The sequence below is a fragment of the Melanostigma gelatinosum genome (assembly GCF_949748355.1).
Source record: "Melanostigma gelatinosum genome assembly, chromosome: 3".
NCBI classification, from domain to species: domain Eukaryota; kingdom Metazoa; phylum Chordata; class Actinopteri; order Perciformes; family Zoarcidae; genus Melanostigma; species Melanostigma gelatinosum.
In genome coordinates, this window is record NC_136636.1 from 5788259 (window position 1) to 5800916 (window position 12658).

The following is a 12658-nucleotide window of genomic DNA, read 5'->3' on the forward strand; positions in this document are numbered from 1 at the left end:
GAGAGCATGAGGTAAGGCTGAAGTTCACATATGTAGCAACGCTTGATTCTTACAATTTAGACGTCAGCCTTTTAATATTTACTATCCACCTTGCCCGTTAGGGTTAGGGTTAGGTTTGGCGTTGTGGATGGACTGTGCTCATGGCACACGTTTTTTGGGTTTTTTTTTAACCCCGGCCTTCCACAGCAGCAGTTCTTCTCAAACGTCCATGTTCTCACAAGCTACATTTCAACGTTATGTTCTTCCGGCTGAAAGTCGAATCAATACAGAGTCCATTTCCATTTAGCTGCTTTTGAGGAGCTCAAATAAATAATTGCATGTCGTGTAAAGAGTGTCACTTTCTTATTTATTTACCGTCAGACATGCTTGAACCACAGGCCTGACGAATCACCACATGTCAGTGTTTGCTTGGGCAGATGGCAGCGGCTCAGACAGAGACTCCGCCGTGTGCCTCTCCGGTGTGGCCTAACGAGCCATTGTCCTCATCATCATCATCATCATCATCATCATAACGCATCCGAGCAACCGGCCTCCTCGGCGGCAGGATGCATCCATACCGGCCTGCAACGGCGGTGTCAACACGTACACACTCAATTGCTGTAATTGCACCTTTATTAGCCTCCCATTCACACGTTTTACAACCCGGCGCAAAGAGCAGTTCGCATCTGTGAAAATGGGGGGGGGGGGCAGACAGGCACTGTGCTGCCAACATGTCGAGTAAAGTCAATTAGTGTACTTCATTAGGGTGTAGTAAACTGGCAAAAAAGGCCATAACCGGAGGAATACCGGTAATGCTCCTCATTTTAGAGGGATATTTAAGTTTGAACATGAATAAAATTGCAATGTTGTCACTGCTTGAGCATCAGAAACATCTGAAAACATTGAGAAATTTAGCATTTTTTTGATACTGTGGGACACATTTATGCTTACAAAGAGCTGGACGTGGGTCGGTTGAGATGTGGCAGTATGAAACACTGCTGAACATACCATCATTTACCCAGTTTATTCAGACATAAAGAACTGAATGGAACACACTTTCCTGAAAAAACAGAAATGTTGTTATTTTGCTCCTCTCCTGTGACGGGAAACATGTTCTCAATTAGCCGCGTTCTCCCCTGGAAGTACCGCACAGGTAATTATTGTTGATTCTTGATTCGGGGAAGTTATTACAGTTACATCCTGGGGGAGCACGGATGTCCAAACCAAAATCCATGACAATTGATCGGATAGTTGCTGAGACTTTCACTTGAGTTTCACTTCAAATAAGAAAATGTCAACCTCGTGCTGCCGCTGGATGAAAAGTCAGGGGATCACACACGTCTTTGGGATACATCATCCAGGGACGATGAATATCTGTAACAATTATTTGTGGAAATCCATAGATGGGATGTGGAGATATTTCTCTGGATAAATGAAAATTGTAAATGAAATTTCACCTCCTCAGATCTCTACATTGGCTTCCAGGTAGTGTCAGAAATGACGCCTCTAAAGCCAACATGGCCTCCACAGTACCTTCTCTGGAACTGCTTATTAAAAAGGAGACATCTCAGGTCACCTGTGGGTTCAACCAAAAGTTGGCGACGCTACTGGGTGCTGGAATACCTTGAAAGATGTGTTTCTCTCGTGTGTTTCTAGTATTTTCATGCGTCTGCGAAACCACGCTGCATGTCTTTGAAACACAAGGTAAAGCGCTTCTGTCGGAGGCGCACTCACACTCACCCTTTTGCTTACAGTTCTTGTAACACTGCCATCCTTTCCCCAGCCGAGCTCACAGCCAGGATCTTGCTGCGCACCAACCCGGCGTTCTGGCAGAGAAGTGGAAATTCAAACAGCAGCCGCCTGAGGTTGGTGCCCGCTGAGCGTGCCGCCCCCACACTGAGCCACATTAAAAATCCACTCCTGGACGTCAGAATAACTGAATCTCTCGCTTTTTTTTTTCATTGACCATTTCAGTACATCAGGGTGGTATTTCTCACTGTCCCCACTTTGCTTCAGCGGTGCTTGTGAAGTCTGTCTGGAGGCCTCCTGTGGTGGAGCCTCACCCTGCTGCCTCCAGTTTTAGGTTGACTTGGTGTTCTTGAAGTGGGGGGATAAAATTACTTTTCTAGTCGGCCAATAAACTGAACAGCGTCCCACCCGCTGCTGGTGTTTTTGCCATTTTGTCAGACTCGTTCAGAATGTTTGACCCTGCTGTGTGCCAAATAATGTAACCCCCCCACCTGATCCTGGATCATCTTGTGCCTGACATTCAACAGAGAAAATGTCACCGTGTTTATTTTCTCATGAAATATATGAGGTGACAAGGAATTCACCACAAGGAAAGAAGCCGGTATTTACAAGCAGCGTATTCTAGATCCCATCTGATAAAAGCGTGAGAAACGAGACACGTGGGAGTCGATCTGATGTCTGTGTTTTTTTTGAGGAGGCGTGATGAATGTGTCACACGTTTTAAACCAAGCAGCAGCAGAAACTAACTGGCATTTGGACAATAAAAGGAAAAATACGGTTACGCCATCTCATATTCATTCACAGGCAAGCGTGTTCTCCCTGGAGCACCAGGCGAGAGGTTTGCCGAGCAGGCAGCGCTGGACGGAGCTGAAGGAGGCCATGATGTCTTCTTGTGTGAGGCGACTGAAGGCAACGTGTGTAAGGAGGCATATTGAATGTGTCACAGCCTGCATTCAGAAGCAGGAGGAGGAGTCGGCGCAGGCAAAGCATGTTTGGTCTGGCTCGGAAACTAAACAGTACCCTCTATTGGATGGCACGGAGATGGCCCCGGTCTGAGAGGACACGGTGCTGCTGCAGCTCCATCGGTGAACTGTTCAATCCTCTTCAACATGCAGTTCTCTCAGACTAAAAGAGAAACTCTCCTGTGTTATAATGACTTTTCTGAAGACTTGATGTACTTCTCCTGTTAATCCCGTCAGTGTCACCGAGTGTGTCCTACACTGAAGCGCTTCCCCCTTAACCTGATGACTCCAGACAATTAGCTTGATTATGACGCTGCCCACGGATCCATTTAAAAGTTCTTCTCTTGAGGTCAAGTATAACTACATCCGGCAGCCCAGTGGGCTTTTTTCTTTTAGTGTAGTCCAGAGGCCCCCAGGGGTCCATGAGGGGCCAGAAGCCAAATTGAGGAAGAGTTTAATTTCATAGTTACTTTAGTAGTTTGATCAAAGGCTTCACTCTACTCACTGCAGCTATCACTGTATGAGTTAGATAAGCATAGATACTGACACACTATTTACTTGGGAAATAAACACGAATATCCATTTAAAAATATATATATATAATTCTGAATAACAATTGGAATGCAAAGAAAAGAAAATGCCCTGCAGGGTGTTTTCCTTCACTTTCAATTTAATTAGATTTATTTATTTTTTGCTCCTCGGGGAGGCCAGAGGCAGCTTGCTGATCTGACAACGGGCAGGCTGGAGGATTTGCCTTTCTAACATGTTACACCCTGCTGATAGGAGTCAAAGCAAAAAATCTGCAAGCGCAATGATGACATTGTAAAAGTGAGGAGTAACTACGGTACAGTGCGACGAGTCATAGCCGTTCTTTGGCAGGCCTGTGAGGTCTCTTTCAAAGCCTCCGTCCTCCTCCTGTCCACATCCTCTGCCGTTCATGAAGCTACGGTCAGATTAAACGTCGTTTGGTGTCGACCCGTTTTTAATATCCCTCCTGACCTGGTATTTGTTTCCCTGGAGACATCTATAAAGAGAGACTTCGCAATTATAATTTGGAACTTAGAAATGCAAGGCAGTCATTCTTCTCTGACATCATAACCAAAAACAAGAACAACACACGCGCCTTATTTGCTACCGTCGACAGGCTAACAAACCCTCCAGTGTCGGTAGCTGCTGAGCTCCAATCCACCTGGGCATGCAATCAATTTGCCTCCTTTTTTACTGACAAAATATGGATATGGATATGTGTTGTCCCGATCTCTGAATAACATCCATTCAAATATCATGACACAATTTCATTCAATTTCATTCAGGGCCAAAATACATCTCCGATCTGCTGCTACCTTATGAACCATCCCGACCCCTCAGGTCGTCTGGGACTGGTCTACTTTCTGTTCCCAGAGTCAGAACTAAACATGGAGAAGCAGCGTTCAGTTTTTCTGCTCCACATATCTGGAACAAAGTCCCAGAAAGCTGCAGGTCTGCTGAGACCCTCAGCTCATTTAAATCAAAATTGAAGACTTTTCTGTTTGCTGCTGCCTTTAATTGAACCACATTCAATTAATATATTCATAAATTTCCTGCATTTCTGCATTTTACTTCTTGCACTGTTTTTTAATGTTTTAATGAATGTTCTTGTTTTTTAAATCTCCTTTTCTTTTGCCGTATGTTTGTATGTATGCCTTGCCTTGGAGAGAAGTCTTCAAAGCCCACCGTTAAACCAGCGCGGCGTGGATTAATGCAGTTTATTTCCTCTGGGAAAATTTCAGCAGACAAAAGACAGCAGTGGAAGCAGATATTAGGACTTAATTTATTCATCCCTCTGTGTATTCTGATTATGACCAGATCCCCACGAACAGATGGTGGGCCTTTACGGGAGACGCTTGCCAAACACTTTTTGTTAAATTCTTTGATTTGTTAATTGGCAGTGATGCTCTGAAGCTGTATTTTGGAATCTGTTCACACCTACTGCATCACTACCTATTAATACATCACGATTAAGTAGTACTCTGGTACATACTGCAGACAATTACGTAGTACGCAGTGTGGAGTTTGGGCACAGCAGAGGTTTGTGTTGCTCGACTCAAAGGTTAACTTCCAAAATAGAAGTGGAGAAAAGAAGGCTAGTTCCAAGTGTCAAAGCAATGAAACTACTGTCAATTTGATTAGTCAGCAGAAGCACAAGCGTAGCTAATGTCGCTTCTGGTGACAAACTAAAAAGTAAGCAAGACCACCACGCATAAAAATGTTAACATTTATTGCCGTTTCTGAATACCGCACTGAAAGCAAAAGCATTCAGAGTATACACAGAAATTATACAATTATATATGGTTTCACAAAGGCAGTGAACACATACTGTATTACAATCTACAAAAATCTACTTTACAGAAATTTAAAATTCTAAATATCAAAAAGTACAGCTGCAGAAACAGGTGTAGAGCTGGAACCAGAGACTGCTCCATATTATCGGTCGGTGAAACAACATGGTGACATCACAGTACAAAGAAAGCAGAAGTCATCTTTTTACTTACAGCTGGTTTTGTAAACTACAACTGGCAGACGAAACAAAACAAATTTGAAAGAAAAACACTCCAAAATAACCAATTGAAATGATCATATAAATTATGGTGGTTTTATGCATCCAAAATATATCATTTTACAGAAGACGCCTCAACAAGGTAGCATGTCATTGTATTGTTAGTGGGATTGGTAGTGTATCATTGAAAATAAAATAAAATAAAAAAAACATGGTTAAAATATTATAAGGACACAGTGGAGAAAAGGAAAGTCTCATCTCATAAGGAGAGCGAAATCAATTTTAAAACAATGCATGTTCTCAACAGCCTGGTGGAACTTGGTGGAGTAATAATATAGTGGTGGGGGGGGGGGGGTGTACGTTCAGTCAGGAGTAGAATCGGTGGCGGTAGATCTTTAAAACATTTCACAAATAATCAGGGGCTGGTGTGGCTCTGCTCTGAACCTGGTAGCGTAGCACACCAGGCGTACAAAACAGCGACTACCAATCTGGTCACAAGGTCCGAATGGTTGGTGTGAGCGGTAGAAGAGAAAGAACCAGACCACCGCGGCATCCGAACAACCCCGTCCAACATCAAAAAAGAAGAAAGAATCCAGCCGAGAAACTCAAATCTGCTGAAACCAACCCCCTTTTAAGGGAAAACTTTAAAACAGTGGATAAGAAGATCAATAAAATATTCCAGTTTAAAAGAAAGAAAACTTCAAATGAAATTTATTTGTATGCCCACATCAATGCCAGGTAGCCGTTTTGGAGGAGTGTCCAAAAAGTGGGGACGAGGCGGCGTCCGTCCTGTGTACGAGGTATCGTTGTCCTCATTCCCAGTGACAGTCAAGCTGGATTGAAGGACAAGCTGGTTCATGGTCACACATGGCTGCAGGGAGGGGGGAAGGGAGGGAGGGAGGGGGGGGGCTTCAGTCTAGTCCTGCTCCATGGGCTCCTCAGTGGTCCCAGTGTTCAAGGTGGCACTTTCCATGGCGCCCTCTGTAGGAGCTTCAGGCGTACTGCTGGAGGGAGCGAGAGCTACGTCGTCTCTGGTCGCTTCTAAACTCTCCTCTGTGCTACAGCTGCTGCCGCCGCTGCTGCCGGTGCTGCTGCTGCTGCTGCTCACTGGGTCGCTGTTGCTTTCCTCGCTGTCCCTGTTGGTGTCAGGGTTCTCCAGGACGCCTGCGGGCGCCTGCTGCTCCGTCTGATCCATGTCACTGCCCTCCTCCTGGGAGCCGCACGGCACCTCCCTCTCGGCCCGCTCGGCCTCCGGTCCGGAGCTCGCACACGCCTCCGCCTGCGTGCTGCTCGTTGGTTCTGTGGTGCAAAAAAAAAAAGACGTTTTTTAGAGTTTCAGACTGAAACGACCCAAATATTTCCCCGACGGTTCGAGATAGGCGATTTGCACGTCGGCTGGTCAGGCAACCAGTTTCCTTTCATTATCGCGGGCGGGGCATCTTGGAAGAATAATCTATTGTTCCCAGTGATTTTTTAAATAGTATTTTTGCTTGAAATGCCCATTCCTACAAAGCACATAATGTGTGGGAGTGACATAGTTCATCTGGTGTTGGGTGTCCCTCGTCCTCATACGTGTGCTAAACCAAAACATGTGTGTGTTCATCACTGTAAACAAGGTAACCGTCCACCCCTACTACATGAGAGACATTACAAAGTTAGTTTGAAATAAGCTGCTCGTGTAAAATGATAATTATTCAAATCATAAAAAGAGAAACACAGGGAGGCTACATGTCCACAGTCAGCAATGAGTTGATATTAAAGGACATGAACAATCATTTAATTAAAATCAATAATTTACAGCTCAACTAGTAATGAACGGTCATTGCCCGTCACACTGTAGGTTTGATATTTTCAGCATTTAATACGGTACTAAAACTAATGCAGGCTAATCAAGCAGTCAATAGAAAGGTAACAATATTCAGTTTTAGAGATGTGTGGAGGCTACAGTGTATTGTGCTGTTGAACCAGTAACAGAGGTGTTTTTTGTTATTTAGACTACCCACATTGATAACAATGGAGGTGGACACAATTATAGAAACAATAACGCACCTGTAGCTGACAAACTGCCAACCGAGTTCAATGTGCAGCCAAATAAAGTGCAATTGCAGCATCGCTCACGTTTTCCATTACCTTCCACGGCTTTTTTAAGAAAGTGTTGGTGCATGAACAGTCCACACCATCATTTCCTCAGTAACGCATCACAAACCAATTAACACACGGCAGGTAAAATAAAATCAACAGTACCTTGGTCCTCGGCGGAGGCAGCACTGCTGGAGGCTTCATTCTCCTTGCCGTACGCAGCCTTCTCCTCCTCCTCGTCCTCCTGGACCATGGCTTCTGCCTCCTTTGAGAGGCAGGTGGCGTGTAAAGGCCTCAGCGTGTCCGCCTCCTGATCTTCCTCCTCATCCTCGTCCTCGTCGTCCTTGCTGAACTTAAGTCTCTTCACTTCCTGCTGCTCTGATTCCATGTCCTCTTCCTCGTCTTCTTGGTGTTTGTTCTTCACCGAGCTCCCCAGGGAGCCTCCTGACGCCGACACCTCGCTGGCGAACAAAAAAAGGAGACGCAGGAGATACAGAATGTGACTCCAGCGGGTATAGACTTCCTGGTGCGTTATAGCCTCCGACATACCTGGAGTCTTTGTCGTCGTCCTGCTCCGTGTTGAGGTCTTTGTCGTCGGTGCTGTCGGGCAGCCCGTTGGCTGCTAGTGAGTGGGCCAGAGACAGCTTCGGTCGGGTCAGCGGCCGGGGAGTTCCAGGACCGTTCACTTTCCTAATAAAACATCAAAACATGAGGAAAAGGACTGAAGAAAAAAACAACATTTTAACAATAATGACAAATATCTTATGTGTATTTTAGGATCAAGGACCACATCTGTCCCCAACACAACCTCTCTGTAAAAGCAGACGTGTTCCCAGGAAGCATCACTCCGTTCATTCTGTTCACCGCACTGCATCCATTTTTTCTGCACACGCAAGTTATGAAAAACAAAAACCCTTTAAAACACGATTCACCAAAACATGAAATCCACTTGTTATTTGGTTTAATCTGAAGGGAAAGCGTTTCATTTGAAGAAGACACTTACTCTGAGGTTGGGTGAACACAGCTCACCACCATTACGTTCTGGACAGAAACAAGAATTCATAAATGAGTGATAACAGGTGAGCGCAGGTTAGAAATTTAAGGAACAAAAAAAAAATTAAAAAAAATACAGCCACAATGATGAGGACGTACCTTCTCCACCCCCCGAAGAAACTTATCTGTTCCTGTGTAGTTCCTCTTGGGTTCTGTGAGCAGCTCGCACAAGCGCTGGATCGTAAATGGAATTCTAAAAAAGCAACAGAGTGAATATTCAGTGAACGGAAAATGTGTCATTCAGGTGGTCTTCTACACTAATTTGCACATTTTGTTTTATTCTTTAAATTTAGTAAATTTGGTGAAACTCAGGAATAGCTGGCGCTTTGGAGTTATTGTGCATCAACATCACGAGAGAATATAGAGTACACTACTGTAGCATGATTACGTGACAGTTGTCAAATAATTTCATTTGGGATCATTTATACTTATTAAACGAATCACTCAATTCATCACTTGGGTCTTTAAAATGTCGAAAACACATAAAATCTCAATCACAATTTCTACTTCAGATATTCAGTTTACTGTCGTATAGAATAATGAAAAGCTGCAAATCCTCATTTTGCAAAAGGTTGGACGCAGGGCATTAAAAAAAACTCAAGACAATCAATTGATTATTAAACTTCTTGTCGGGCAATTTCCTGTTGATTCAAGCCTATTTGACGCAGTTATCACTTTGGTTTCATTACTTTAACAGAGGACTGCGTCCCGAGATAAGAACCGTTACATCTTTTCTCTCTTCAGTAAATATCGGTCCACGGTAGAAGTTAACATTTTTAGTGCCGGGCTACCAAGAGCTTTAGAATCTGTCCCACGCACTGTTTCACCCTTTCCATCCAAAGACATCACAACATCTGTGTTGAAATGTCAGCCAAACAAACGGATAAATGGAGCAGTAAAGCCACCATACGGGAATTTACTGTGCTGGAAATCCATTTTATCTTTGTTTTGACTTTGTTTAATTTAGTCCGTGAGGTTTACTGTCATCATAGCAGCACCCGGGTTTTGGTTGGTTGGTAACGGCAGGGGCGACAGGAGTGCAACAGCCCAAGCACCTTGGATGAAAGCGGCACGGCTAGCGTTTTTAGAAGCCCCTTAGACTTCCTTTTACCGGTTAGCATCTGATGTAGAAGCTGTCACGAGCCCGCCTGGTTCCTCCAAACCCCTCGAGTTGGGCTGGGTCTAAGTTATAGTTAGTCTTACTGGGTCTGGATTAAGCTCCGTTCTACACCCGTGTGTCTCTGGTCTGCGTCTTGTATCAAAATGGATCCGAGCAACCTCACAATCAGGTCTTCTCTTGCGTTACATCGCCATCATTGCAGAGGACAAATGTGTCAGTAGATAGTCTACACAGCATGAGTAAACTGAGATTTGTGTCACCCATGAATCATTATTTTGCACCATCACTGACACATTGCATTGTGACAAAAATGGGCATACCGGGCAATTTTACAGTCGTCACACAGGATGAAAAACATAATAATTATCTTGTAGAACAGATATATCCAGAACCAGACAAGTTATATCCGGCTTCTCCATCCATACTGTCAGCCTGCCACCATTGCTGTGTGACAGATATGTGCTATTTTAGCTGGTCACCTACCCATTGTAACCCTTCACAATCTTCAGGATTCTCTCCTTCATGTCTTCAAATGGAATGGACTCCACGTTGGGATTTGCGGGACCTCTTTGCTCAGACGCTGAGGCGCTAAAGTCGTCCATCACCGTCTCCAATTTAAACAGGAAGTAGTCCTTAAATTGAGACCATTGAACCCTGGAAAATGGTAAGCAGAATAGGGATCAGCACATTAGTATACAGGAAATATTGGGTTGCATGTCACACAGGAAGAGGCAATGACACACAGATGCACTGAAATCAAAATTGCACGATAAACTAAGAAAATATAAATTTTGCAAATTCCGTATAAACCTTTTTGCTGGACCTGCTGCACGTTTTCAAATGGTTATGCAAACAGTTGTATGATAAATAATAGTATACGAGTGTTGTAGTAACGCTAGTCATTTATCTGCCATGTTCACTTACATGGTCTCTCCAGTCTTGGCAACGTGACATAGAAACTGTTCCAGAAGAGGAGACGACTCCGACTTTGGTTTCTTATCAAAATCTGAGGAGAAAAACAAACACACACCGACATTAACGTTACATTGTGTACTTTAGCCTGATCAGGAGGACAGGCTTTGATTTAACCTTCAGTTTTTAATAACTCGCCTGTACAGCTTTTGGGTGTTTTGGCTGCATTAAATCAGACTAAACGAAGCTTGTTTAGCGGGTCTCTGGAGACACTTTGGCTCATAACGGTGTCCATTTAGCTATTTACATAACGTAACGTTAGCAGGCTAGTGGGTGCTATCCATCTAAGCTAGGTCCCTATGCTAGCTATAACTAGCTCAAGTTTAACGCACTGTGGCTAGCATTTGAAGTTAGCCGGTAAAACAGCAGTCTACCGATTAGCCGGTGACACCGGCCAGCTATTTCCTCTCAGAACAATAACGTCCGTTAGCTAGATTGAATCTAATTATATTATTAAATACATATGCGTTCGGGAGTACGGCTAAAAAGAAGCATCACAGTTTGGTTAGCTTTCTTTCCCTGGCTAATGAATTGGACAGAGAGCTAACCATTTCCGTGAAAACCGCTTGTACAGTTAGCGTTAGCTAGCAGCTAGCAAGCGACATTAGCTTGTTAGCTAGAATTCGTGTGCATATTTTTTTTTTTATAATACAGCAAATTCGGAGGCACGAGTACAACGTGTGGTCTCGATAAACACGACATCTGTCGAAGTAAACAGAAGTGACCTCTGAGCGCCTCTTGAAGCGAGTCAATTTCCATCACGCCGTTGCTCTCTTGTCAGTCTAGTGGTTGTAAAGAAGCAGACTGGTCGTGTAGCTGCTGCTAGCTATGCTAAGACCTCACAGGCAAAGAGGAGGGAGCATTTTAACATGGCGCCGTGAGGTCACTGCCTGTGCAGCAACAGATGAGGCACGAGCGACATCATTATGGAAGAATAACCTATACAACAAGATACAACAAAATAAAATAAATATAAAATATCTAAAGTTATTATATATATATCTATATATATTACTTACACTGGGTTACTTTCCGATACAGAGTACCGATATGAGTTAATAACGTCACAGTGCTAATAATGACTTTGAAAACATGTTTTATTTTCATCAAATGTTCCTCACTTTCTGACTGTAACAAATTAAACATACAACATGATGCTGTTGCTGATATTGTAACATTCAACATTGTGTTTTCTTGAGCATAGTTAGCAGGAGGGATGTCAACAGTGAACTGTTAACCAACAATAAGAAGTCAGTTTAGTTAAAAGAAATGCAAGTTTCCAACTGCAGTGAAAAAACTGTTTACCTGCGCTCTTCGGCAGCGATGGAGTGGTCCAGATGTTTCCCTGCTTTTAAAAAGATGGTTTCAGGGTCTCATGGAGGCTTTTTCTTATGGTTTCTTTATTTTGGGCCCGGAATATTATGCCGAGAAGAAGACTGTACACACATTAGTGAACTTTTGACTGGTTCTGCCAAGTTGGCCCTTCTGGCTGACACACAGGAACTCAGCTCAGAGTGCCGGCAGTGTGGTATGCCGGGCTGCTGAGGGTGGAATACATTTATTATCAGATGATAGACAGTGTGCAGGCCTTTAGCCACATAGACGTTTCTGTGTTTGGACGGCAGGTTTTGTTGCATTTTAAGCTCAAGTGGTGATGTTTCAGTGATGTGGTATCTCCCTGAGTCAAGTTCAGCCTGTTTTAGTATTCCATTCTCCTGGCTCTTTAACGGTTGATTTTGTGGTGTGTTTACGTTGGTTTCTTTTGTCTCGATGCTTTTTTGATGTTTTGTGTGGAACACTTTGAATTACCTTGTTGCCGAAATATGCAACATGAATCTCATCTTGCCTTTGGGGAGATGCAATTGGAAAACTAGAGGAGCTTAAAAAGGAGAGTGAGCGGAGCGAGGGGATGCTGCACGGGAAGACCACGGGTCCCAGCCTGCAGGTAGGGAGCCAGTCTGGGAGGTTGGTGCTGGGATCCGAACAGAGGACTTCCTCACATCACATATTAAATCAATCACTTGAATCTTCGCCAATCCCTTGAATCTTCTCGCGTCGCTAATAAACTCCCTCAGGGCCGTGATGTTCAGGTTCTGTGGAGTCCTTGGCCTTCTTACCGTGTTTGTCAGAGGGCAGACTGCATCCTTCAAGCCGAGGCCGCAGGTGAGGAGACAGGCTGGGACGCACGATGAGCCGAGGGCTGCTGGA

At 44.0% G+C, this 12658-nt stretch overlaps 1 protein-coding gene across 1 annotated transcript; it reads right to left on the bottom strand.

Annotated features, from left to right (window-relative positions):
* Positions 1–4932: 4932 nt before the first annotated feature.
* Positions 4933–11293, bottom strand: ppp4r2b (protein phosphatase 4, regulatory subunit 2b). Its single transcript, XM_079297277.1, has 9 exons — positions 11176–11293; positions 10403–10484; positions 9962–10132; positions 8458–8551; positions 8309–8346; positions 8114–8188; positions 7855–7995; positions 7471–7766; positions 4933–6525 (listed from the first exon to the last, which is right to left on the bottom strand). The coding sequence occupies exons 1-9, from the start codon at positions 11207–11209 to the stop codon at positions 6143–6145; spliced, it is 1314 nt and encodes a 437-aa protein (XP_079153403.1). The 5' UTR covers positions 11210–11293; the 3' UTR covers positions 4933–6142.
* Positions 11294–12658: the final 1365 nt, after the last annotated feature.